Consider the following 27,380-nt stretch of genomic DNA (forward strand, 5'->3'; position numbering starts at 1 on the left):
CACATCTCACCCTATACAAGAGCCACATCTCACCCCATACCAGAGCCACGCCGCATCTCACCCCATACCAGAGCCACGCCACATCTCACCCCATACCAGAGCCACGCCGCATCTCACCCCATACCAGAGCCACGCCGCATCTCACCCCATACCAGAGCCACGCCGCATCTCACCCCATACCAGAGCCACGCCGCATCTCACCCCATACCAGAGCCACGCCGCATCTCACCCCATACCAGAGCCACGCCGCATCTCACCCCATACCAGAGCCACGCCGCATCTCACCCCATACCAGAGCCACGCCGCATCTCACCCCATACCAGAGCCACGCCGCATCTCACCCCATACCAGAGCCACGCCGCATCTCACCCCATACCAGAGCCACGCCGCATCTCACCCCATACCAGAGCCACGCCGCATCTCACCCCATACCATGGTCATGGTCACCCCTGGGCCCCACCAGCCAGATCATGGTCACCCCTGGGCCCCACCAGCCAGATCATGGTCACCCCTGGGCCCCACCAGCCAGATCATGGTCACCCCTGGGCCCCACCAGCCAGATCATGGTCACCCCTGGGCCCCACCAGCCAGATCATGGTCACCCCTGGGCCCCACCAGCCAGATCGTGGACACTCCTAAGCTCCACTACACCTGGGCCCCACCAGCACGATGATGGCCTTCACCTGCTGAGTCCCCATTAACATCTCGGGGTGCATACAATTTGAGAAGTTCTGCTGTTGCCAATCCTTTGTGAGTTGAACATCGCAGCAGCACAAATCTCTCCTGTCCTGGACTTGTCATGCAGTTCACTGTTTAAGCCATCAGGTGGCACTCTTCCTTTTTGTCTATGGAAGGCTTCATGTGAAGTAGACGGAACAGCGCCCACCATGGCTTCTGTCCCACGTGAAACCTGCGATTTATTCCTCCATCATTTTTGTGAGCTCTGAGCGAGAAATTTTCCATATTTGTAGAATCTAAGTAAATCCAGAAAGATTAGAAGAGTTGTAAGATGGGGGTGGATGTGGTGTGATGGTGGAGCCCCCGCAGGAATCCCTCGGAAATAGATGAAATAAAGCAGGAAGTTATGGCGACCACTTTATCCTTTTATGTTCAGCTTTACATTATGTATCTGCCGTTCCTGCTGGTGACTCGGCCACAAATATTCTATATTTCCAGTACATCCCTCATGACAGCACTACAGGAGGTTGCCCTCTTGACCTCTGTAGGGACAGGAAGACAGAGAGGTTAAAAGGCCCCTCCCACCACCCACTTGCCAGTGTTCTTCCTGTCCCCACAAGGGTCAGGAGCAGAGAGCGTCGCTCCTGTATTAGTGCAAGAAAAAACTCGGGCAGGGGGCAAGATCGGGGGGTCCGTGCACTCCCCCTTCTCTTCCCCCTAAAGCCCAGGCTAACACCCCTCATACGACGGGTCCCTTAGCTCCCTCCCTAAGACACCTACCGGAGGAATCCTAGGCAGGGTTCTGGTAGTGTGTGGGGGCTGGGGTTTCCCAAGCAGGCTTCGGCCGGACCGCGGACCAGGCGGGGACCGGCAGCTCCATAGGCATGGACGCACCGGCAGGGATCCTCGCTGCACCGCATAGCAAGCCTTAGCGCCGGCTATGGCGGCTGCACTCCAGGTACACGCTGGACGAATAGCCGACCGGATATGACGTCGGGCTACTTCCGGTCCGCGGCCATCTTGGAAGGCGGGAAATTCAAAACGCCCGCATTTAAAGGGACACGCACAGGTATGTAGTTAGAGCTGATAACTCTAACTTGGATTTATTTTTTGTGGTTTGCATATTGCATTGCCTGTTACCTGTCGCGATATGGAACTTCCTCGTCCTGATGGAACTCCAGATATGTCCCAGGGTCACGTGAGTCTCACCCTTGGGGAAGGGTATGACCCCTTATGTATGTACACCATACTTTACCTACCTTCTGTTTTCTCTAGGAAAAAGATTTCTCTCAGAGACAAACTGATAAAAAGAAGGTTAAAAAATGTGCGACTTGTGCAAAAAAATTGCCAGAGTCCCATAAAAAACAATTGTGTCAGGATTGTATTGCCAAAATACTAAAGGAGGAACAACCAACGTTCATGTCCGAACTTAGGACTATGATTCGTGAGGAAGTGGGTCAGTCAGTAGCCTCCCTCGCCCCTCCGCAAGAAACTCCCTCACACTCCCGGGCAAAAAGACCACGGATTGAAGTGGATCAAAAATATTGGCCTCCTTCTCAGGGGTCGGACTCTGAACAGGAGTGCTATTACCTATCGGAAGATGAGTTAGAAGAAAGAGACGAACTCTTACCTTCAACTTCTTCCACTCAAGAGAAAAAATTTTTCTTCTCTTCCGAGATGTCTGATACCCTAATTCAAGCAATACGGGAAACTATGGATATTCCCGAAGTGGACCAACCACATACCATCCAGGATGAGATGTTTGGAGGTCTAACGGGAAAGAAAACAAGGGTTTTTCCGGTAAACGAAAATCTTAAAAGAATGGTGACAACTGAATGGGAAGATTCAGAAAAAAGGCTCTTCATTTCAAGAGATTTTAAGAACAGACTTCTCTTTGATCCAGAGGACACTAAGCCTTGGGATGAAATCCCAAAAGTAGATGTCCCAGTCGCCAGGGTTGCTAAAAAAACCGCAATCCCCTTTGAAGATTCCTCTCAGTTGAGGGACGCCATGGACCGAAAGGCAGACGGACTACTAAAAAGAGCGTGGGAATCTTCCTCTGCCTTGATCTCAACTAATATCGCGGCCACATCAGTAGCAAGAGCAATGTTCATATGGCTAAACCAGCTAGAGACCCATCTGATGATGAAGACATCACGACAAGAGCTACTAGAATCTCTACCGTTACTAAAAATGGCAACCGGATTCTTGGTAGACGCTTCAGCAGAATCTATTAGATTTGCTGCCAGGAATGGGGCTCTCTCAAATGCTGCTAGAAGAGCATTATGGCTCAAAATGTGGTCAGGAGATACTAAGTCCAAAAACAAGTTGTGTTCTATCCCATTTACAGGGTCTCTGATGTTCGGTCCTCTCCTTGATAACATACTGGAGAGTGCAACAGATAGAAAAAAGGGGTTTCCTGAAGAGAAACCAAAAAAACCCCCTCAATTTGGAAGATTTCGCCAACAGAGAGATCCTACTTCACAGAACTACAGCGGGAAAGGGAAGTCCGGTCGCTGGAGTTACCCCAAAGGGAAAAGGGGTCGAGGATATCTCCTTAACCCAAATAATTCATTCCAGCCCTCAAAGCAATGACGCCAAGAGTGTGGGGGGAAGACTCCTACAATTTTATCCCGAATGGTCGAGAATAACCCAGAACCCCTGGGTTCTAAAGATAATAGAAGAAGGATACAAAATAGAATTTTCCTCCATTCCTCCAGAGAAATTCCTAATAACCCAGTACCAAGCAAAAGATCTTCATCAGGTACTTATCCAGGACGTCCAGAAATTACTCAGATTGAGAGCCATTTCCCCAGTTCCCCACAACGAGATATGCAAGGGCCACTATTCGAAAATCTTCTTGGTCAAAAAACCAGATGGTTCCTACAGGACAATAATCAACCTGAAGTTCCTAAACAAATGGGTGAATTATCGGAAATTCAAGATGGAGTCTATCAGATCGACTATTCCTCTAATAAGGGAAGAGGCATCAATGTGTACGATCGATTTAAAGGATGCGTATTATCACGTTCCTATCCACCCCGCGTACCAGAGATTCCTCAGATTCGCAATTCAGGACGGTCCTTCCATTCTCCACTTCCAGTTTGTCTGCCTCCCCTTCGGCCTTTCCTCCGCCCCCAGAATTTTTACAAAAATTATGACAGAGATCATGGCATTCATAAGAAGTCAAGGTATAGTAATTATCCCATATCTAGACGACTTCTTGTTGACAGCAGATACTCCTGCTATCTTAGTCAGTCATCAGTCACAGGTTCTTTCCCTACTACAAAAATTGGGATGGATAATCAACTTTCAGAAGTCGAGTCTTCCTCCCCAGAAACAGAAGGTCTTCTTAGGAGTACTGCTGGACTCCTCCCTTCAGCATTCCTTCCTCCCAAGAGAGAAACAAATACTCCTACTGGCAGAAGTGAGGACATTTTGGGGGAAAGACGCCTGTTCCATAAGGGAATGTATGCGGATGTTGGGAATGATGACATCTTGCATCCAATCTATTCCATGGAGCCAATTTCACTCCAGACCCTTACAGAATCTGATCTTGTCCCGGTGGGATCGAAAACAAAACTCCCTGAATTTAAAAATGCAAATTTCCGAGACTGTGAAATCATCTCTCCTGTGGCGGCTCTGCACAAACAACATAGACAAGGGAGTCCCCTGGAGAACTTCTCCTTATGTAGTGATTACCACAGATGCCAGCAAACACGGCTGGGGGTCAGTAATCCAAGACCAACACTTTCAGGGCACATGGACTGGTCAAATGAAGATGATGTCTTCAAACTTCAAAGAACTAAGAGCTGTATGGGAGACACTTATAAGAGCTTCACCCACCATAAAAGGGAAGCATATAAGAATTTTATCGGACAACACGACAGCAGTGTCCTTTCTTCGCCATCAAGGGGGAACAAGACACACTCTTCTTCAGGGCCTCTCTGCACAAATTTTCAGTTGGGCAGAAGAAAACGTCCTATCAGTCACGGCAGTCCACCTAAAAGGCTCAGAGAACCTATCAGCAGATTTCCTGAGTCGGGAAAAAGTAGACCCAGGAGAATGGTCCCTAAACAAGGAAGTCTTTCGTTGCCTAACCCGAAATTGGGGTTATCCACAAATAGACCTGTTTGCCACGAGGAAAAACACTCAAGTAGAGACATTCTTCTCCCTAAATCTCAGAGACAACCCATTGGGAGTAGATGCATTGTCCCAACACTGGGACATGGATCTGGCCTATGCCTTTCCTCCGTTTCCTCTAATACCAATGGTATTAAGAAAAATCCAGGAAGATTTGACAAAGCTCATCATTATTCTTCCCTATTGGCCGAAAAGAAGTTGGTTTCCAATCGTACAATACCTAGCGTTGGAAGATCCTATCATGCTCCCAGTCAAGGAGAATCTTCTCTCCCAGGGTCCCTTATTCTTCCAGGGAATAGAGACTCTGAAATTGTCAGCCTGGATCCTGAAAGGCAGATCTTGAGGAACCACGGTCTGTCAGACGAGGTAATTTCAACTATCTTATCAAGTCATAAAGAAGTTACCTCAAAAATCTATCAAAAGATTTGGAAGAAATTCTGTTCCTGGCATGGAATCCCAGGACCAGATCCCTTTTCTCCCAACATTGCAAAAATCCTAGATTTTTTACAATCGGGATTCAAAAAAGGACTTAGCCCTAGTACCTTAAAGGTACAGATTTCAGCCTTAGGTAATTTTTTTAACACTCCTCTGGCTGAACATCGGTGGATCAGAAGATTCACCCAAGCGGTCTCTAAACTGAAACCTTCCCTAAAGAAATCAGTTCCTACCTGGGATTTGAATGTGGTGTTAACGACTCTTTGTGAGCCCCCCTTGGAGCCGCTCGACAAAATTAGTATGCATTTTTTAACTCTAAAAGCTGCATTCTTAGTCGCTATTACTTCAGCAAGAAGGATTGGAGAAATCCAATCTCTGTCAATCATAGAACCGTACCTAAAAGTACAAGAGGATAAGATCATCCTAAAGCTGGACCCCTCCTTTATTCCAAAGGTATCTACCGCTTTCCATAGAGAACAAGAAATAATTCTACCTTCCTTTTATCCAGATCCAAAAGACCAACAAGAAGAAAAATTCCATTGCCTGGATGTCAGGCGAACAATTCTTCAGTATCTGGATAGAACCTCCTCCTGGAGACGAGATAAAAATCTATTTGTCCTGTTTGGGGGAAAGAATAGAGGAAAGAAAGCCTCAAAAGGCTCTCTAGCGAGATGGGTAAAAACCACCATACAAGAAGCCTACAAGTCCCAAGGACTATGTGCCCCACAAGGCATCAGAGCCCATTCAACAAGGGCAGTCTCGGCATCCTGGGCAGAAAGAAGAGAAGCCTCTATTGACCAAATCTGCAAAGCTGCCACTTGGTCAAGCCATCATACGTTTTACAAACATTATAGACTCGATGTTCTGTCCGATACGGATTTAAGTTTTGGACGGAAAGTCCTCCAATCCATAGTCCCGCCCTGAGCATTATAATCTGGTATTGCTCCTGTGGGATGTACTGGAAAATAGCAATTAGACCTACCGGTAATTGTATTTCCAGGAATCCATCATGACAGCACCATTATATTCCCTCCCTTATTGAATTCTGATTTGTGCATTTAACATGTCAGTTATTATCCCTAGAAATAAAATAGGGTTGCATCCATCCTGGTGTAGTAATTGAAAAACACTGGCAAGTGGGTGGTGGGAGGGGCCTTGTAACCTCTCTGTCTTCCTGTCCCTACAGAGGTCAAGAGGGCAACCTCCTGTAGTGCTGTCATGATGGACTCCTGGAAATACAATTACCGGTAGGTCTAATTGCTATTATTCTTCCAATGTGAGCGGGACTGCACCTAGTTACAACTATATACAGGTGGTGTGTGTAGGTTCAGACCGCACCAGATACTGGGTGGCAGGATGGGGTTTTGCACGGATAGGGGCCCAACCCAAATAGGAGTATAAAAGAGTGTCCGGCACTAAAATATTGAAACAAAGGTATTTTTATTTTGTTTTTAATGTCCGTGGCAGAGTGCGACGTTTCAGTCTAAGTGACCTTCATCAGGCACTGGAATAATTCAAGAACTGTAGTCAATATGAGAATGTAGATCATACAACACAAGATATGAGGGAAGGGGGGGGATGGGTATAAGAATAATGACATGTTGTTACGCTGGACAAGTGTATACAGACGCTGAGGCTCATCAATCACTCCAAAAGGCAGAGAAAACAAGAAGTAAAACAACTACAATCAGGATCAGGTAGAAAACATCCAAATACAGGTATGAATACAGCGTTACATCGTCACAAGAGGAAGGTCGCTTAGACTGAAACGTCGCACTAAAAACAAAATAAAATAAAAATACCTTTGTTTCAAAATAGGTGCGCTATATCCAGGTGGAGCAGGCCGGCAGGATCGCTGCTTGTTGTGTGTGACGGGCAGAATTAGGGTCAAGGACGCCCGTCCACGATGCAAGGCCAAGTCTGCCTAGTAGGCCGCACGATGGTGGCTGGGTCTGCGTGATTCAGGCTTCTCGTCCCTTGTGTTGTTGGTAGTGACTGGCCGCTATCTAAGGAGGCCCCTACAGCGCTATAGTATGAGACGCCGCTATTCCTAAGTCATTTGTGTGGCTGGACACCGCGGGCTCATGCTTCACTTTGACTATACTGAATGTCTCCTTTACGCTCCCCCTCTTGCTTACTTTGTTCATAGTGCGGGTGACCCCCCCCCCGCCACCGCTCGTTTTCCGGGACCCTGCACATCAGGCCCCAGCACAGGTACAGCCTCTCCGGGTTCTCACCAGTCCTTGTGTGGCGCCTCGGTCTCTCTCTCTCTCTCTCTCTCTCTCGCTCTCTCTCTCTCACTCTCTCACTCTCTCTCTCTCTCTCTCTCTCTCTCTCACTCTCACTCTCACTCTCACTCTCACTCTCTCTCTCTCTCTCTCTCTCTCTCTCTCTCTCTCTCTCTCTCTCTCTCTCTCTCTCTCTCTCTCTCTCTCTCTCTCTCTCTCTCTCTCTCTCTCTCTCTCTCACTCTCTCACTCTCTCACTCTCTCACTCTCTCACTCTCTCACTCTCTCACTCTCTCACTCTCTCACTCTCTCACTCTCTCACTCTCTCACACCACCCTTATACACGAACTACCGCCTGGGATGACATTCTGGCTCCAATGTTTGATACACAACATGGCCGCTCCTGCCTCCCATTATTTATTACAATGTCCATCAACGTAAGGGATGTGGGACATGTTTAGGTTAGTGACCAATAAAGACAACGAGCGGCAGACCGGAGCGTATCATGGGCTTATTGGCATGGCGAAGATACAAATGAGGGAGTCACAGGCGGTTTAACTAAATAATTTGTCCTCATGTAATTGGAGATCAGTACGGCACAAGCTCAGGACTAAAACTGGGACTACATCAGCGGGTGCGGCACAAGCTCAGGACTAAAACTGGGACTACATCAGCGGGTGCGGCACAAGCCCAGGACTAAAACTGGGACTACATCAGCGGGTGCGGCACAAGCCCAGGACTAAAACTGGGACTACATCAGCCGGTACGGCACACGCTCAGGACTAAAACTGGGACTACATCAGCCGGTGCGGCACAAGCCCAGGACTAAAACTGGGACTACATCAGCGGGTACGGCACAAGCTCAGGACTAAAACTGGGACTACATCAGCGGGTGTGGCACAAGCTCAGGACTAAAACTGGGACTACCTCAGCGGGTGTTTCACAAGCTCAGGACTAAAACTGGGGCTACATGGGCGGTGCACTGCCATCTTGAAGCTTCAGTATTAGGGTCTTGGTGGTTGGGAAATGAGACGACTGAATTGCTGTAAATCCATCTCCCTCATGTCCCGACTACAATCTGACCACATTTTATTTTGCAGATTCCAAGTTACGTGTGATTTCACGATCTACCTGTGAGTGGCGCTACGATGCTTGTACTAGTGCTTGTTACGGAACATGCAGAGACCCGGCCGGCGAGCGCTGTCACAGGGTCCCTCGGTAAGCGCTACTTCAGCCTCCTCACAAAGACAGAGACCGCGTGAGATAAATGTCCTGGTTTCCCAGCAGCAACCAGTAGTTAAAGGGTTACTCCTATTTTATAAAATGATAGCAGGAATTCCAATCCGTTTATAAGATGGATTAACCCTTTAAGCTCATATGAATCAATAACCTTGCTATTGGTTGCAGTGACCGTGTTCAGATCTGGACGCTTCAATACGAATTTTATGTGTGCGCAGCGTCCAGTCCCCTCCTCCGCGCTGCATCCGATGTATCTCATCTCCATGAAATCTTAATATTTTCTGTAAAACATTGGGAGGAGGAGAGCGAATCGTTTCCAATGCTTATTCCCGGGCCCAGGTCTGACCAGGCTTCATGTATCTCTTGTAGGGTTGAAGGCTGCTTCCCATTGTGTCCCCCAGACATGGTCCTGGATGAAGTTACCAAAAAATGTGTCTTCTTCCCGGACTGTAAGTACCGGATGTGGAGTGTGTGGAGTGTGTGTGTGTGAGTGTGTGTGTGGAGTGTGTGTGGTGTGTGTGTGGAGTGTGTGTGTGTGTGTGTGTGTGGAGTGTGTGTGTGTGTGGAGTGTGTGTGTGTGTGGAGTGTGTGTGTGTGTGGAGTGGGGAGTGTGTGTGTGGAGAGTGTGTGGAGTGGGGAGTGTGTGGAGTGGGGAGTGTGTGGAGTGTGTGGAGTGTGTGGAGTGTGTGGAGTGTGTGGAGTGTGTGGAGTGTGTGGAGTGTGTGGAGTGTGTGGAGTGTGTGGAGTGTGTGGAGTGTGTGGAGTGTGTGGAGTGTGTGGAGTGTGTGGAGTGTGTGGAGTGTGTGTGTGGAGGGTGTTGGGTGTGTGGTGGGTGTGGTGGGTGTGTGGTGTGTGTGTGGTGTGTGTGGAGGAGCTGTACCTTCCCTGTCTGTGACTGATGAGCTGGACGGCAGGGTCAGTAGGGTTCCTGCAGCACGTCGCTCCCTGTGTAGACTATGTGGTCATACGGCAGAGCCTCCCGTTACGCGTCTTTCATCGTTCCGTTGATGTCACCTTTTTGAGATGATGATTTCCCACATTTTACCTTTTTATTCACAGGTATTGAACCTGCAGTGAATTGGACAACATTACATGCCACAACAGAGCACCCCAGACTGACCCCCATGATGAATGTCACCACATCAACGACTTCGCTGGTGACAGGAGACGGTAAAGTGACTGAACTTCTAACCAGACCTTTCTCCCCCACAATCCGTGCAGCAACATCCAGCGTAAAGTCAGGCGCCACATTTCATGCCACAATGGAATCTGGTGAACGCACCAAAGTTGTGACTGATATTGTGCGCGCCCCGACACAGACAGATCCCCCGAGGACTGGATTCACTACACCAGGATCTGCTACAAGTGCTCAGACCACGTGGGTTACAGACATACAACGCTCACAAGTAGCAGTCACTAGACCAGACACCTCCACATCTCCGGGCACAAACGCCACGTCCTCCTCTCTGACAACAATTGCTGAAGCTCCTAGGTCTTTAACCGCTCTACCAAATGGAACCACAGCGGCAGTTTCTTCTCTTGCCGCTGGACTTCTGACTAGTATAACTATAACACAACATTCAGCAACGTCCACGCTACGGACAGGCTCCACGCCGGGGTCCACTGAGCCTCATACACACTTGTATACATCTTTGGCTGAGGACACTGCCTCCCAAGCAGAACTGGAAGCATCACACCTTCCACCACCACCACCAACGCCCAGGGCCACAACTGCACGTTATACGCTGGTCTCTAGGCCACTACTGACAGCAACATCAGTCTTACAAACTGCAATTACTACAGACACAAGTAAATCTGTGGAGGCCTCCAAACTGTCAATGGACACGAGACCATCCACAATGCAAACATTCCTAATGTCCACCAAGCTGGTGACGGACCGCACTGATAGAGTCACACCGCTCGTCACAAAAGTGTCACATGCAAAGTATTCGACTGAGTCCAAAGCAGAAATAACCCGAACATCATCAAAGAAAAGCATCACCACGAAAGCCACCACAGAAGGACCTCCAACCTACACTGTGCTGCCCCCTACCACAAGTCTTCTAGTCACAAGAGAGAATGAATCAGTGTCTGTCTACCTTCTCAGCAGCTCCATGCTCCCTGTTACTATCACTCTCCCTACACAATATCCTTCTCCGCCATCATCAGAAACACTCACCATGTCAACGAGGCCATGGACTCCCCCAGTGAAAACGGCCGTTACCCCCAAGAAAGCAACTTCTCAGACTCCTCTGCTGACTGAAAGGACAAGATTGTCTTCAAGCCTAAGTGCTTCATCTAGGACTGCAGATTACAGAACTGCTAGAGTGTCTGAATTGTCACCTGGCCAGCATGCAGTTTATCTGGTCACAAGAGAGGAGGGAACCAGGTCACAAAGCTCAGAAGTCACCACGGTAAAGTCAACCTCGGAGGCAACCGATGCAACTATTATCACAAAAATGGCATCATTCACCCCAGCGGCATCAACGGAAGAGCCCACATCAGTAGAGATAACATCCCATGGCGCAGTAACCACCACTGTAATGTCCACCAGACCAGCGACTGCACAGCCCAGAACAGAACCCATGGCCACGACCACGTTTACCACGTTCATGGTAGACCTGAGTAACACAACCGGTGCAATAACATCCATCCCATACACAGGAGGAACACTGTCACCGACCAATGTGTCTGTATATGATACCAAACTGCCTCCCACTCATCCCCCAGAGGAAACCTCGCAGACAACGTCCCATACGGGGGTCCCAGAAATGGCATTAATAAAGACCTCCACCACAAGTGCCACGATGGCGCCAGTCCTGTCAGTAACACAGATGTACACCTCTGCTAAAACCCCTATTCGTTTCCCCATGCCAACTTCTGACCACCCTCTGATCCAGACCTCCACAACAACACAGACAACTAATGCAGCTACATATAGAAGTGCTCCGACCTCGTTACCCCCAGCTGCTTCTTATTCTGAGCCACCAATAACTACGCACGTGAGCGCCAAGAAAAAGACGACCTTGTTAACTGACACAATAAACACGACACACAATACTACCAAGCCAATACTCCATATCAGCAGCGAGTCTACACCAGAGTCGTCTTCCCAGCACAGCGCAACATCGAAAGTCACCGAATCACAAGAAAAACCATCTACAGAAGAAGCTGGAACCTTTCTTACATCAAAAGCGAGCACAAGTGAATGGAGAGATCCGTCAACAGCAGAGACCTATAAAAGCACAGGTCAGATCATTTCTGCTCCTCAATCAGTGGTTGTATCTGAAACATTAGCCACTTATCAGCCATCAGCCGAGGACAAGACGTCTCCTGGGTCCATCACTGAGAAGAAACAAACCTCAGCTGTAACCAGAGCCTCTGCTACCGCCCCCCCGGCGGCTCTGGCATCTACAATGTCTCGCCCATCACTTATCACCGGCTCTTTGACCACATCATTTGGTCGCCTCCTCACATCGCACTCTCCTGTTAGTGAACAGACCGTGGTGACTCCTGCAAAATCCTCGTCAACTTCAGAGAAAAAACCCAAACATTCCACATGGGCAGAAGACACTTCTCTGCACTCCCGTCCTCATACACCCTCTCCTGTAAACGCCACCTATGTTCCTGTGACGCCCGTGTTCCTGACGCATTATATACATGTACAAGTTACAGGGAACAAGACGGCTGCCTCTACTCCAAGCCTTACTGACCGGCCACAGTACAAGCTGCCACCCACGACAGAACCAACGTCTTCTCAACATCCAGTGATGACTTCATCCAAAACCTTCAAGAAGACCGAAGCGGCTTATCCTTCCCTCCAGAGCAGCACTCGCGGCATGTCGGCAGCAATCACTGCATCCTCCTTGTTGTCATCAAGAGAACCTGCCACAATCCAGTCATGCACTGTAAGTAATGAGGGGATGTATGTGGAGCTCCAATCTAGAGAGTGAGCAGGTCAGACGCGGGTTGTAATCTGGGAGTATGTAATGATCAGATTTAGTGCCGAACCGGCAAGAACATAATGTAGCCGAGGCCTCACCAACATGGTCCAAGTCCGGGCCAAAATGAGAAATCGTGCTCAACTTCTCCTAAACCCAGAAGAAGCTGAGAAAAGGCAGATAGTCCATCATGTTCCTAACGAGGGATTGGTGCCGCAGGAGAGATCCACATGTGATCAGAACTGCCTCGCCATTGGAGAATCCCTGATCTAGTGTACAGGGGTGTATAATGAGCGTGCCGGGCGTGCGGTCATGTAATACCGTAACCTGCAGACGCACGGCGGCCGGTTGTCTCTATTCTAGACTCTCGTGGTAATGGACATTAGAAGGTTCTGGAGCAGCTCTGGTGACTCCAGGAGGACGCTGGACGCCGACTGATGCGCCTTTCTTGTCTTGCAGCCCTACATGGAGAACGAGTGCATTAAACATATCTGTGTGGATGGACAACTAATCCAGGTGAATAAATCGCAGCATTGTCCGTACAATGTAACGCAGCCCAGCTGTGGACTCCTGGGATTCGCTGTCCAGATGAATGGAGATCGCTGCTGCCCCAAATGGGAGTGCGCCTGTAAGTATCCGAGTCTCCCAGGCTGCCGTAATGACCAGTGAGTGTGATAATATATGTGAATACAGCAAGTGGACGTCTGACTACCATGAACCGTGCCGGCAAGTGCAAACATAGAGCAGAGGGGGCCCCTGGAGACATACAAGGGGCACGGTTCATGCCATCCCATCCTTCCATCCCAGGGCATAGCTCTCCAGAGGTGGTCACCCCTCGTTACATTGTCTGAAAGAGAGACGGCACATTGATCCTCAGAGCCCACAGGAAAGGGGGACATTGCTGGATTGAGTTGCTCCCCACTTCTCATGGCCCCCGCTAACCGCTTTAAGGAGACCTCTTACTGGGTCATACAAGTTGAACTGATTTATTGACCTGAATAGCACCGTCTCCCTGATTTCAGCTGTTTTTATCCTGGACCCCATTCTAGAGGTATGTCCCATTGTTGTGTTGGCTCCCTATGATCATTTGCTGTAGTTAGCCAATGGGGCGTTAAATGTTCCCTACTCCCTCGAGTGCAGGGTAATGAGCCTTGACGTACATCTCTAGTGGATTATGGAGGGAGTTGTGGGAACATTCGGCCTCGTTGTTACATCCGGCAGCTTGTTCTATGTTCACATGTAGGAGATTTTCCGCTGTGAATATTCCCTGAAATCCGCATTGTGTTACATGTAATAGGTGAAAGCTGCGGCAAATTTGGACAAAATCTCCAACAAACAGCGAGTGTGAGAGGTGGGGGGGGGGGGGGTGAAACCCCATTGACATTCATTGTTCTGTACATTGTCGCATATTTTCGATTTAGACTCCGCACTGAAAATATGCAACAAATCTATAATGTGTGAACTTGGCCTTAAAGTCTCGTTTTGGTCTCCCTGAGAGGTGAATGGATGAGTGTTTGACCACCTGCGCTCCTTCCTTTTGGTTTCCTTATTAGAGAATCTGCTTTCTGTTTCAGGCCGCTGCTCCATCTTCTCAGACTTGAGCTTTGTTACGTTTGATGGCCGTTATCTTGCGTTGTATAAAGAAGCCTCGTACATCGTGACTCTGACTGAGGACGAGTCTATTACGGTGCAGGTTTCACAGTGCGGACACACAGGGCAGGTGAGGAGTCAGTCGCTTGTTCCATGCAGGACATTAAAGAAGGAAGAGCTTAGAGAAGCCGATGGTGGAACATAAAGGATCACAGATGGTGGAGGAATCACCAGGAAATCCTGTCCTAAACACCAGAGCAGATCAACGTTATCCTGAAGGGGATGTCCACCATGCTTGGCAGGCCGTGTGTATGCATGTTATCTGGAGATACAAGCAGAGTCTGGGGTAAACTAGGGGTTTGGAGAAGGAGACCACCATGTATGGTCCTGATGTATGTTAGATAAGCCATGCCGCCTGGCATCTAGGTAACACTGATGTCCAGCTAACAATACAAGATCCCTGCCAGCCATGGCTTCTGGTACTAGGAGGGTGGCAGGGATTGCTTGTACTGACATAGACCTTCTCTTTTCTCACAGGTCAATACAAGCGACGTTACCTTGTGTTTATCTGTGCTAGAGCTAACCTATGAATCCAACCAGATCGTCATTGATCGCTTAAATCGGAAAGTAAGTGATGAATATCTTTTCACAATATCTTAATGCTCATCATGAGTTGGCGTAAAAGAGATGAAAGGACGTCTCAATTATTAGTCCAAAGCTGTATACGTCCACCCATCCATCCACCCACCCATTCCCCCATCCACCCTTCCACCCTTCCACCCATATATCCACCCATCCATCTACCCACCCATCCATCCATCCACCCTTCCACCCATATATCCAACCGTCCATCTATCCCCCCATCCATCCACCCATCCATCCGTCCATCCATCCACCCATTCCCTCATCCACCCATCCATCCATCCACCCATATATCCAACCGTCCATCTATCCCCATCCATCCACCCATCTACCCATTCATCCACCCATCCATCCGTCCATCCATCTACCCATTCGTCCATCCATCCACCCACACGTCCGTCCGTCCATCCACCCATCCGTCCACCTATCCGTCCACCCAAACACCCATCCATCCATCCAGCCTCCTTGGAGGTAACAATGCCCTCATGGACAGTCCTGTTTAACAGCAGAGAAGCTTGCGCCCAGGTGTATGATGTGGGTGGAATTGGTGTCTGCCATCTTGAGAATCCCGCACTGCAGACTTATTATTCAGCTGCTGCAATTTGACATTAAATTCTTACACTGAATCCCTGACAAGTTCATTTAGGCTTCATGAGGTGAAGGGGTTCACAAACGTACAACATTTCTCAATGATTTAGTCTCAGGTCCCACATTAGACTGTCATCTGCCTATGAGGAGTGGAGGTTGTGATGATGAGGGTTTCCCGTTCCTCGCATTGCGTAACGCTCAAAATATTGAAGTGCTGCATCTAAATAAAACTAGAGCTGCCCCGAGAAATGCCGAACCCTGTAAAGCAGCAAGGAAAGCAGAAATGACATATGTGCCCGGGCCGGGGGGAGGGGGACAAGCAGCTGCCGGACTTCTCTGTTTGCTCCAGACTCTTCCGACAGCCCGGCGGTCCTATTAACATTACATGGTAGATGGATCCTGCTGAACTCGATGGGATCCATGGACATTTCTGTCATGTGCACGGCGCCAAGCTGCTGCTTGTACTTTATGGACGTGTGACTTTTTTCCCTCTATAACTCTATGATCTTTTTTATAGGTCGTTGTGAACTCAAGGAACGCCTGGCCAATGGTCAGGAAATATGGATACAAGATCGTGGATACCGGACATATGTACCTAATCGACACTCCGTCAGATGTTAAAATTCAGTGGTTTCACAGCACGGGTCTGATGATCATTGAGTCCAACTCCACCAGTAAACCCACATCGATGGGACTGTGTGGTGAGTACGACAAATACGTGCGGGTCTGGTATACAGGGCACTGCACCTCTAGCCCAACCCAAAATACATGCGCCTAGAAAATATTTTTACCCCCTCGGACATTTCATGTTTTATAAAGTAACACAAGTCCACGTACAATGATCAACAAGAAAGGAATGAAACGTGTCGGCAGTGATTTACCCCATTACCTGTGCTGCACACGGGGGAGTTGAGGTCGGATCGCTCACCCCCTTCTAGTACGTGATCAGTGTCGGCCCTTATAGGCGCAGTCGCAGCTTCGTTCTGTGCGGATCGGTCGCTATTAGTTTTGAGGATGCCCCTATTTTTTTTCTCATTTTACTCTGTGTGACTTTGTGATGCTGTGTTTCTGGTTGTCTGGTGTATATTCTCCCTCCTCAGTTGTGGTTCTCCTTCCCAAAGGTTACTTGCTACTTACCCGCATTAAACCCAGATGAATCCCTGCTCCTCCAGTGGTCAGCGTGGCGCCGTGTGGTCACGTTTCATAATGATCACATCAATGGAGAACAGGCGCTGGACCCGGTATAATAATTATTGACGTCACCTCATGACATCATCAGATGACTTGGTAAACATGGCTGTCACGGCCTGAAGCTTTTTACGTGGTCAGAGCTGAGTGGTCGTCCCATAGTGCTGAGCATCGTCTGTCAGATTCTAGAACTCTCCGTCCACCTGATGTGAAGACCTGGTTATTGTCGCCATTCTCCCTCCAGGACCAACCACTGGGGGAAGCCTTTAGAAATATCCAGTGACTAAGAGAATAAACCTGAGCGTGGAATGTGCCCACGTTGATTCCCACAGACACAACATTTGATTTATTTTTTGGCGGATCTCGACAGTTACATCCAGATTCACTGACATTGTCCAGTCCAGCGGCTCAGAAAGAGCTGTTAATGCTTGTGCTGTATCCTTCTTTTCAGGGTTCTGTGATGGAAATGCAACAAACGACTTTATTTTGCCCAATGGCCGAGTCTTGTCCAAGAACGACGATTCTGAGGAATTCGTGGACAGCTGGCAAGTTCCTTACACGTTAAAATATGTTGGAAAAGAAAGACACCGGGAAGTGAACTGCTCAGTCATGGATTGCTCCGAGTGTTTGGGATTGATCCTAAACCAGACGTTCAGCAGCTGTCATGCATACGTATGTACCACGGGGCGGCGGGCACCGCTTCTCACGTTGTAAAAACGTCCGACTCAAAGGGCCCCTTATCAGACGTGTCTAAGGGACGAGGAGGGGGAGATCATGTTTTTTACAGTGTATAATAAATGTTCTGCAGGTGTCTCCGGAAGCGTTCTGTGAACTCTGGGTGAAAGACATTCAGTATGCTCAGGATCCGTGTAAAGCTCTGACTGCCTACACCGCCATGTGCCACAAATTTAATGTCTGCATCGAGTGGAGGAGACAAGACTTCTGCCGTAAGTGGCGCTGGTTTGATCTATTATTCCTGCCTCGAACTAATCAACATTCACCACATCCAACAAATGACAAATAGACGCAAATCTGATGGTGATTGTAGTGCAGCCTGTGAGGGGTGGGGGACGTGGATCTGATGGTGGTGATTGTAGTGCAGCCTGTGAAGGGGAGGGGAACGTGGATCTGATGATGGTGATTGTAGTGGAGCCTGTGAGGGGTGGGGGACGTGGATCTGATGGTGGTGATTGTACTGCAGCCTGTGAGGGGTGGGGGACGTGGATCTGATGGTGATTGTAGTGGAGCCTGTGAGGGGTGGGGGACGTGGATCTGATGGTGATTGTACTGCAGCCTGTGAGGGGTGGGGGACGTGGATCTGATGGTGATTGTAGTGGAGCCTGTGAGGGGTGGGGGACGTGGATCTGATGGTGGTGATTGTAGTGCAGCCTGTGAAGGGGAGGGGAACGTGGATCTGATGGTGATTGTAGTGGAGCCTGTGAGGGGTGGGGGACGTGGATCTGATGGTGATTGTACTGCAGCCTGTGAGGGGTGGGGGACGTGGATCTGATGGTGGTGATTGTAGTGCAGCCTGTGAGGGGTGGGCGACGTGGATATGATGGTGATTGTAGTGCAGCCTGTGAGGGGTGGGGGACATGGATCTGATGATGGTGATTGTAGTGGAGCCTGTGAGGGGTGAGGGATGTGGATCTGATCATGGTGATTGTAGTGGAGCCTGTGAGGGGAGGGGGACGTGGATCTGATGGTGATTGTACTGCAGCCTGTGAGGGGTGGGGGACGTGGATATGATGGTGATTGTACTGCAACCTGTGAGGGGTGAGGGACGTGGATCTGATGATTGTGATTGGACTGCAGCCTGTGAGGGGTGGGGGACGTGGATCTGATGGTGATTGTAGTGGAGCCTGTGAGGGGTGGGGGACGTGGATCTGATGGTGGTGATTGTAGTGCAGCCTGTGAGGGGTGGGGGACGTGGATCTGATGGTGGTGATTGTAGTGCAGCCTGTGAAGGGGAGGGGAACGTGGATCTGATGGTGGTGATTGTAGTGCAGCCTGTGAAGGGGAGGGGAACGTGGATCTGATGATGGTGATTGTAGTGGAGCCTGTGAGGGGTGGGGGACGTGGATCTGATGGTGGTGATTGTACTGCAGCCTGTGAGGGGTGGGGGACGTGGATCTGATGGTGATTGTACTGCAGCCTGTGAGGGGTGGGGGACGTGGATCTGATGGTGATTGTAGTGGAGCCTGTGAGGGGTGGGGGACGTGGATCTGATGGTGGTGATTGTAGTGCAGCCTGTGAAGGGGAGGGGAACGTGGATCTGATGATGGTGATTGTAGTGGAGCCTGTGAGGGGTGGGGGACGTGGATCTGATGGTGATTGTACTGCAGCCTGTGAGGGGTGGGGGACGTGGATCTGATGGTGGTGATTGTAGTGCAGCCTGTGAGGGGTGGGCGACGTGGATATGATGGTGATTGTAGTGCAGCCTGTGAGGGGTGGGGGACATGGATCTGATGATGGTGATTGTAGTGGAGCCTGTGAGGGGTGAGGGATGTGGATCTGATGATGGTGATTGTAGTGCAGCCTGTGAGGGGTGGGGGACGTGGATCTGATGATGGTGATTGTAGTGCAGCCTGTGAGGGGTGGGGGACATGGATCTGATCATGGTGATTGTAGTGGAGCCTGTGAGGGGAGGGGGACGTGGATCTGATGGTGGTGATTGTACTGCAGCCTGTGAGGGGTGGGGGACGTGGATATGATGGTGATTGTACTGCAACCTGTGAGGGGTGAGGGACGTGGATCTGATGATGGTGATTGTAGTGCAGCCTGTGAGGGGTGGGGGACGTGGATCTGATGGTGATTGTAGTGGAGCCTGTGAGGGGTGGGGGACGTGGATCTGATGGTGGTGATTGTAGTGCAGCCTGTGGGGGGTGGGGGACGTGGATCTGATGGTGGTGATTGTAGTGCAGCCTGTGAGGGGTGGGGGACATGGATCTGATGGTGGTGATTGTAGTGAATCCTGTGAGGGGTGGGCGACGTGGATATGATGGTGATTGTAGTGCAGCCTGTGAGGGGTGCGGGACATGGATCTGATCATGGTGATTGTAGTGGAGCCTGTGAGGGGAGGGGGACGTGGATCTGATGGTGGTGATTGTACTGCAGCCTGTGAGGGGTGGGGGACGTGGATCTGATGATGGTGGTGATTGGACTGCAGCCTGTGAGGGGTGGGGGACGTGGATCTGATGGTGATTGTAGTGGAGCCTGTGAGGGGTGGGGGATGTGTATCTGATGATGGTGATTGTAGTGCAGCCTGTGAGGGGTGGGGGACGTGGATCTGATGATGGTGATTGTAGTGCAGCCTGTGAGGGGTGGGGGACGTGGATCTGATGGTGATTGTAGTCGAGCCTGTGAGGGGTGGGGGATGTGGATCTGATGATGGTGATTGTAGTGGAGCCTGTGAGGGGTGGGGGACGTGGATCTGATGATGGTGATTGTAGTGGAGCCTGTGAGGGGTGGGGGATGTGGATCTGATGGTGGTGATTGTACTGCAGCCTGTGAGGGGAGGGGGACGTGGATATGATGATGGTGATTGTACTGCAGCCTGTGAGGGGTGGGGGAGGTGGATCTGATGGTGATTGTAGTGGAGCCTGTGAGGGGTGGGGGACGTGGATCTGATGGTGATTGTAGTGGAGCCTGTGAGGGGTGGGGGATGTGGATCTGATGATGGTGATTGTACTGCAGCCTGTGAGGGGAGGGGGTCGTGGATCTGATGATGGTGATTGTAGTTCAGCCTGTGAGGGGTGGGGGACGTGGATCTGATGGTGGTGATTGTACTGCAGCCTGTGAGGGACGTGGATCTGATGATGGTGATTGTAGTGGAGCCTCTAAGGGGTGGGGGACGTGGATCTGATGTAGGTGATTGTACTGCAGCCTGTGAGGGGTGAGGGACGTGGATCTGATGGTGATTGTAGTGCAGCCTGTAAGGGGTGGGGGACGTGGATCTGATGGTGATTGTAGTGGAGCCTGTGAGGGGTGGGGGACGTGGATCTGATGATGGTGATTGTAGTGGAGCCTGTAAGGGGTGGGGGACGTGGATCTGATGGTGGTGATTGTAGTTCAGCCTGTGAGGGGTGGGGGACGTGGATCTGATGATGGTGATTGTACTGCAGCCTATGAGGGGAGGGGGACGTGGATCTGATGATGGTGATTGTAGTTCAGCCTGTGAGGGGTGGGGGACGTGGATCTGATGGTGGTTGTTGTAGTGGAGCCTGTGAGGGGTGGGGGACGTGGATCTGATGGTGATTGTACTGCAGCCTGTGAGGGGTGGGGGACGTGGATCTGATGGTGATTGGACTGCAGCCTGTGAGGGGTGGGGGACGTGGATCTGATGGTGATTGTAGTGGAGCCTGTGATGGGTGGGGGACGTGGATCTGATGATGGTGATTGTAGTGGAGCCTGTGAGGGGTGGGGGACGTGTATCTGATGGTGATTGTAGTGGAGCCTGTGACGGGTGGGGATGTGGATCTGATGATGGTGATTGTAGTGGAGCCTATGAGGGGTGGGGGATGTGGATCTGATGGTGGTGATTGTACTGCAGCCTGTGAGGGGAGGGGGACGTGGATATGATGATGGTGATTGTAGTGGAGCCTGTGAGGGGTGGGGGACGTGGATCTGATGGTGATTGTAATGGAGCCTGTGAGGGGTGGGGGATGTGGATCTGATGGTGGTGATTGTACTGCAGCCTGTGAGGGGAGGGGGACGTGGATATGATGATGGTGATTGTAGTGGAGCCTGTGAGGGGTGGGGGACGTGGATCTGATGGTGATTGTAATGCAGCCTGTGAGGGGTGGGGGACGTGGATCTGATGGTGGTGATTGTACTGCAGCCTGTGAGGGGTGGGGGACGTGGATCTGATGATGGTGATTGTAGTTCAGCCTGTGAGGGGTGGGGGACATGGATCTGATGATGGTGATTGTACTGCAGCCTATGAGGGGAGGGGGACGTGGATCTGGTGATGGTGATTGTAGTTCAGCCTGTGAGGGGTGGGGGACGTGGATCTGATGGTGGTGATTGTAGTGGAGCCTCTAAGGGGTGGGGGACGTGGATCTGATGTAGGTGATTGTACTGCAGCCTGTGAGGGGTGAGGGACATGGATCTGATGATGGTGATTGTAGTGCAGCCTGTGAGGGGTGGGGGACGTGGATCTGATGGTGGTGATTGTAGTGCAGCCTTTAAGGGGTGGGGGACGTGGATCTGATGGTGATTGTAGTGGAGCCTGTGAGGGGTGGGGGACGTGGATCTGTTGATGGTGATTGTAGTGGAGCCTGTAAGGGGTGCGGGACGTGGATGTGATGGTGGTGATTGTAGTTCAGCCTGTGAGGGGTGGGGACGTGGATCTGATGATGGTGATTGTACTGCAGCCTATGAGGGGAGGGGGACGTGGATCTGATGATGGTGATTGTAGTTCAGCCTGTGAGGGGTGGGGGACGTGGATCTGATGGTGGTGATTGTACTGCAGCCTGTGAGGGATGAGGGACGTGGATCTGATGGTGATTGTAGTGGAGCCTGTGAGGGGTGGGGACGTGGACCTGATGGTGATTGTAGTTCAGCCTGTGAGGGGTGGGGGACGTGGATCTGATGGTGGTGATTGTACTGCAGCCTGTGAGGGGTGGGGGACGTGGATATGATGGTGATTGTACTGCAGCCTGTGAGGGGAGGGGGACATGGATCTGATGGTGATTGTAATGGAGACTGAGGGGTGGGGGTGGGGGACGTGGATCTGATGGTGATTGTAGTGGAGACTGAGGGGTGGGGGTGGGGGACGTGCATCTGATGATGGTAATTGTACTGCAGCCTGTGAGGGGTGGGGACGTGGATCTGATGGTGGTGATTGTACTGCAGCCTGTGAGGGGTGGGGACGTGGATCTGATGGTGATTGTAGTTCAGCCTGTGAGGGGTGGGGACGTGGATATGATGGTGATTGTAGTGCAGCCTGTGAGGGGAGGGGGATGTGGATCTGATGGTGGTGATTGTACTGCAGCCTGTGAGGGGAGGGGGACGTGGATCTGATGGTGATTGTAGTGGAGCCTGTTAGGGGTGGGGGATGTGGAGCTGATGGTGATTGTAGTGCAGCCTGTGAGGGGAGGGGGACGTGGATCTGATGGTGATTGTAGTGGAGACTGTGAGGGTTGGGGGTGGGGGACGTGGATCTGATGATGGTGATTGTAGTGGAGCCTGTGAGGGGTGGGGGACGTGGATCTGACGATGGTGATTGTAGTGGAGCCTGTGAGGGGTGGAGGACGTGGATCTGATGGTGGTGATTGTAGTTGAGCCTGTGAGGGACGTGGATCTAATAATGGTGATTGGACTGCAGCCTGTGAGGGGTGGGGGACGTGGACCTGATGGTGATTGTAGTGGAGCCTGTGATGGGTGGGGGACGTGGATCTGATGATGGTGATTGTAGTGGAGCCTGTGAGGGGTGGGGGACGTGGATCTGATGGTGATTGTAGTGGAGCCTGTGAGGGGTGGGGATGTGGATCTGATGATGGTGATTGTAGTGGAGCCTATGAGGGGTGGGGGATGTGGATCTGATGGTGGTGATTGTACTGCAGCCTGTGAGGGGAGGGGGACGTGGATCTGATGATGATGATTGTAGTGCAGCCTATGAGGGGAGGGGGACGTGGATCTGATGATGGTGATTGTAGCTCTGCCTGTGAGGGGTGGGGGACGTGGATCTGACGGTGGTGATTGTACTGCAGCCTGTGAGGGGTGGGGATGTGGATCTGATGGTGATTGTAGTGGAGCCTGTGAGGGGTGGGGGACGTGGATCTGATGATGGTGATTGTAGTGGAGCCTGTGAGGGGTGGGGGACGTGGATCTGATGATGGTGATTGTAGTGGAGCCTGTGAGGGGTAGGGGATGTGGATCTGATGATGGTGATTGTAGTGCAGCCTGTGAGGGGGGGGGGACACGTGGATCTGATGTTGGTGATTGTAGTGCAGCCTGTGAGGGGTGGGGGATGTGGATCTGATGGTGGTCATGGTGTTGGGTCCCTTGCCTAGAGTGTGAGCTCTTGTGTGTAGTGTAGGGTCAGCAACTTTTCACATTCCAGCTGTTGTAAAACTACAACTCCCATCATGCACTGACAGCCAACGGCCTTATTTGTCCAGCCAAAGCCTGTCAGGGCATGCTGGGAATTGTAGTTTCACAACATCTGGAGTGCTGAGGGTGCTACAGATTATTCTCTGTTTCTCTGCAGCATTTCACTGCCCCCCATCATTGATTTATCGAGTTTGCCTGCCAGTCTGTGACATCCCGCCGACGTGTCAGAACAATGAGATTGACCTGTACAGCAGTGAGTCGTGTTCTGCGCTGACGGAGGGCTGCGTCTGTGCGGAGGGAGAAGTTCTGCACCGTCAATACTCCACTTTGTGCATTTCTGAGAGCAAATGCGGTAATAACTGGTGTCTCTGCTCCCTCATACACAGCTGGGGTTGGTTGTCTGGATGTTCCTCCAGCTCTAGGAGTTCCCCGTGGTTCCTGGTGGGAGGTGTAGACGTTCTGCTCTTCGGAGAAGTGATGTTTGTTTCTGATTGCAGCTTGTACAGACGGCACTGGGACCCCACGTGAGATAGGAGAGGTCTGGCAGACGTCCGGTGCGGGATGCTGCGCCTATAAATGTGTCGATAACGAGACTATAATTGCAGTTCAGCACAACTGTTCTGATACAAATGACCTGCACTGCCGGCGACATGGAGAGGTACTCGTGTCTGTCTCCCACGACCAGACGTGCTGTCCTCAGAAGCTCTGCGGTAAGTGGAGGAAGTCCGACATCTGTGTAGAGTGTGGAGAGCGTTCCTGACCTGATAAGCCTCCAGCCTGTTCCCATTCAAACCCTTGCGGTTTTTTTACTCGCTGTAAAAATACTCGTCCAACTCCCATTGAAATCAATGGGAGACATTTTCGGGCGGTTGTTGACAAGTTTTTCGGCGCAGTTTCCACGTCAAAAAACGAATAAAAAAACTCTGTGTGAACAGGGCCTTAGGGTATGTTCACACGGCAGCGTCCATTACGGCTGAAATTACGGAGCTGTTTTCAGGAGAAAACAGCTCCTGAATTTCAGACGTAAATTGCTCGTACATTGCTGTTTTTCAATGGTGCCAATGAAAAACTGCTCCATTTACGTCTCAAGAAGTGACATGCACTTCTTTGACGCGGCCGTCTTTTTTAAAAAAAAATGACCGTCGGCACAGAACATCATAAAGCCCATTCAAATGAATGGGCAGATGTTTGCCGACGCATTGGAGCCGTATTTTTGGACGTAATTCGAGGCTAAATCGCCCGAATTACGTCCGTAAATAGGGTGTGTGAACCCAGTCTTATTCTGAATGGAGATATGAACTCCATAATAATCCCTTGTCAGACGAGTTCTCATCAGCCTCGGACGGGTTGTCTCCGCCTCTCGGACGGGTTGTCTCCGCCTCTCGGACGGGTTGTCTCCGCCTCTCGGACGGGTTGTCTCCGCCTCTCGGACGGGTTGTCTCCGCCCCTCGGACGGGTTGTCTCCGCCCCTCGGACGGGTTGTCTCCGCCCCTCGGAGGGGTTGTCTCCGCCCCTCGGACGGGTTGTCTCCGCCCCTCGGACGGGTTGTCTCCGCCTCTCGGACGGGTTGTCTCCGCTCTCGGACGGGTTGTCTCCGCTTCTCGGACGGGTTGTCTCCGCCTCTGGGATGGGTTTTTGCTGCGACTTGTAAACACATCCCAGAAGTTTCAGTCCATCTCTTCTTCTTTACTTAAGTTCATTTTTCAGATTAAGTTAATCAAGTTTTTCCTGATATTTTTTACCAGGCAGACCAGAAAACGTCCATGTCCATTACATTTGGTGTGACTTGAAGCCTCGCTCCCATAAATGTGGAGAATGTCTATAGAAAGCCATCACACCATTGCTGAATCTTCCCTCCTGTTCTCACCTCGTACTCCAGGTTCATTGTAACACAGGCTGTTTGTGTCTTTAGTGTGTAATGAGTCGCTGTGTGACGACCTGATCCTGGCGTGCCGCAGTCACCAGAAGCTGACCGCATATTACCAGCGTGACTCCTGCTGCCCCCGATACACGTGTGGTAAGATCCACCGCTGCTCTGTATAATGTTCCCATGATGCAGGAGCAGCTCCGGGGTCAGGCGAGGACTAGGTGTGGTGGGAAGTAGTCGATCCAATGGTGGAGACTTTCACGTGTGTTGTGAGGACGACTCGGCATCGATCTCCATCATGTAATAATCAGGATTTGATTTCTGTTATATGATGAATAAAACCGATGTCACGCAGGTAACAGATCAGAAGATCTTGGTAAAGAACATTTCACTCCTGTCTTGTAAATTGTGGCTCCACTTTGTGGTCCAGACTATGGTGAACACAAAGAAGAGCGGCTCTTTCCTACTCGGAGGATCGTGAAGGTTCCAGTCCTCCCACCAGGCTCTGTAGTGGGGAGGGTGGAAGTGGGGGCAATTATCGCTAGAAGCTAATAAATGTAAGGTTTGTTGACGTCTTCTGCTCCCGGGATGATCCGCAATGACGCTGATGTTCAGTTTAGCAGGGGTACGAGGCTCCACACACACAAAATACAGTTTGTCACATTCAGAAGTAGTGTCATTATTATCAGAAATATGTTTTATTGCAGAATGTGACCCTGAGAAATGTGACCAAGAAGGGCGACCGCAGTGTCGAGACGACCAGACGCTGTTTGCTGCTCACACTAATAATTCCTGCTGTGTCAGATACTTCTGTGGTAAGAGCTGAACTCCCGCTGCCAGATGTCGTACTGTGTGTGAATTGGGTGAGGATCTGAGCTCCGTCATGTCTTCCTATGTGTGCAGGATGTAACGTCTGTGCGGATCCTGTACCCACCTGTCAGCCGGGAGAAATACTCACCGTGAGCAGCAACATTACTGAGAGCTGCTGCCCAACCTACCAATGTGGTATGTCCTTCAAATCTGTGCCACACTTGAAAAGGTATAATGTAGTCACAATGGCAGCAAAGTGGTCAGTGATTAGCCGGGTCCTGGATTTCAACCAACCTGGAGCCACATCTGGAGGAAGTCCCATATGGACTGATAGGATCAGTACCAGTGTGTGGGAGGCAGGAAAATGAGATTGTGCACATTACTAATCAAAACCGTTTATTATCTTACAAAATATTGCTTCTGAAATGTTATACATTCATCCTGTTCAACTTACTAGTTAAAGCCTGCAGACAGTGCTGAGAGTATATCCTTGGTTTAGCCGCTGTCTATTAAGAACACGTCGCTACCCACACTAGCACCACCAATTGTCTACTGTGTATATATATTGTTCAAGTAAAGAAAAGAAGCTGCCACAAGTACAGGAGAGGATCGGTCACTATGTAAACATGAATGGAGAAGAGCCGCCAGCAAGTAAAGGAGAGGAGCGGCCAGCAAGTAAAGGAGAGGAGCGGCCAGCAAGTAAAGGAGAGAAGCGGCCAGCAAGTAAAGGAGAGGAGCGGCCAGCAAGTAAAGGAGAGGAGCGGCCAGCAAGTAAAGGAGAGGAGCGGCCAGCAAGTAAAGGAGAGGAGCGGCCAGCAAGTAAAGGAGAGGAGCGGCCAGCAAGTAAAGGAGAGGAGCGGTCAGCAAGTAAAGGAGAGGAGCGGCCAGCAAGTAAAGGAGAGGAGCGGCCAGCAAGTAAAGGAGAGGAGCGGCCAGCAAGTAAAGGAGAGGAGCGGCCAGCAAGTAAAGGAGAGGA

The 27,380-nt window shown here is 50.6% G+C and overlaps 1 protein-coding gene across 1 annotated transcript in view; it reads left to right on the top strand.

The window, feature by feature from the left end:
* OTOG (otogelin) overlaps window positions 1-27,380 on the top strand; it is a 98,606-nt gene that overhangs the window by 44,131 nt on the left and 27,095 nt on the right. Inside the window, exons 19-32 of the mRNA XM_075836793.1 lie at window positions 8,584-8,701; window positions 9,092-9,171; window positions 9,782-12,630; window positions 13,123-13,291; window positions 14,238-14,383; window positions 14,791-14,880; window positions 16,001-16,184; window positions 17,123-17,343; window positions 17,480-17,618; window positions 23,885-24,079; window positions 24,225-24,437; window positions 25,640-25,744; window positions 26,302-26,409; window positions 26,498-26,599. Of these exons, the coding sequence (XP_075692908.1) occupies window positions 8,584-8,701; window positions 9,092-9,171; window positions 9,782-12,630; window positions 13,123-13,291; window positions 14,238-14,383; window positions 14,791-14,880; window positions 16,001-16,184; window positions 17,123-17,343; window positions 17,480-17,618; window positions 23,885-24,079; window positions 24,225-24,437; window positions 25,640-25,744; window positions 26,302-26,409; window positions 26,498-26,599 (4,719 nt within the window). The remainder of the gene's footprint in view (window positions 1-8,583; window positions 8,702-9,091; window positions 9,172-9,781; window positions 12,631-13,122; window positions 13,292-14,237; window positions 14,384-14,790; window positions 14,881-16,000; window positions 16,185-17,122; window positions 17,344-17,479; window positions 17,619-23,884; window positions 24,080-24,224; window positions 24,438-25,639; window positions 25,745-26,301; window positions 26,410-26,497; window positions 26,600-27,380) is intronic.

The sequence above is a fragment of the Rhinoderma darwinii genome, chromosome 9 (genome assembly GCF_050947455.1).
Source record: "Rhinoderma darwinii isolate aRhiDar2 chromosome 9, aRhiDar2.hap1, whole genome shotgun sequence".
NCBI lineage: Eukaryota > Metazoa > Chordata > Amphibia > Anura > Rhinodermatidae > Rhinoderma > Rhinoderma darwinii.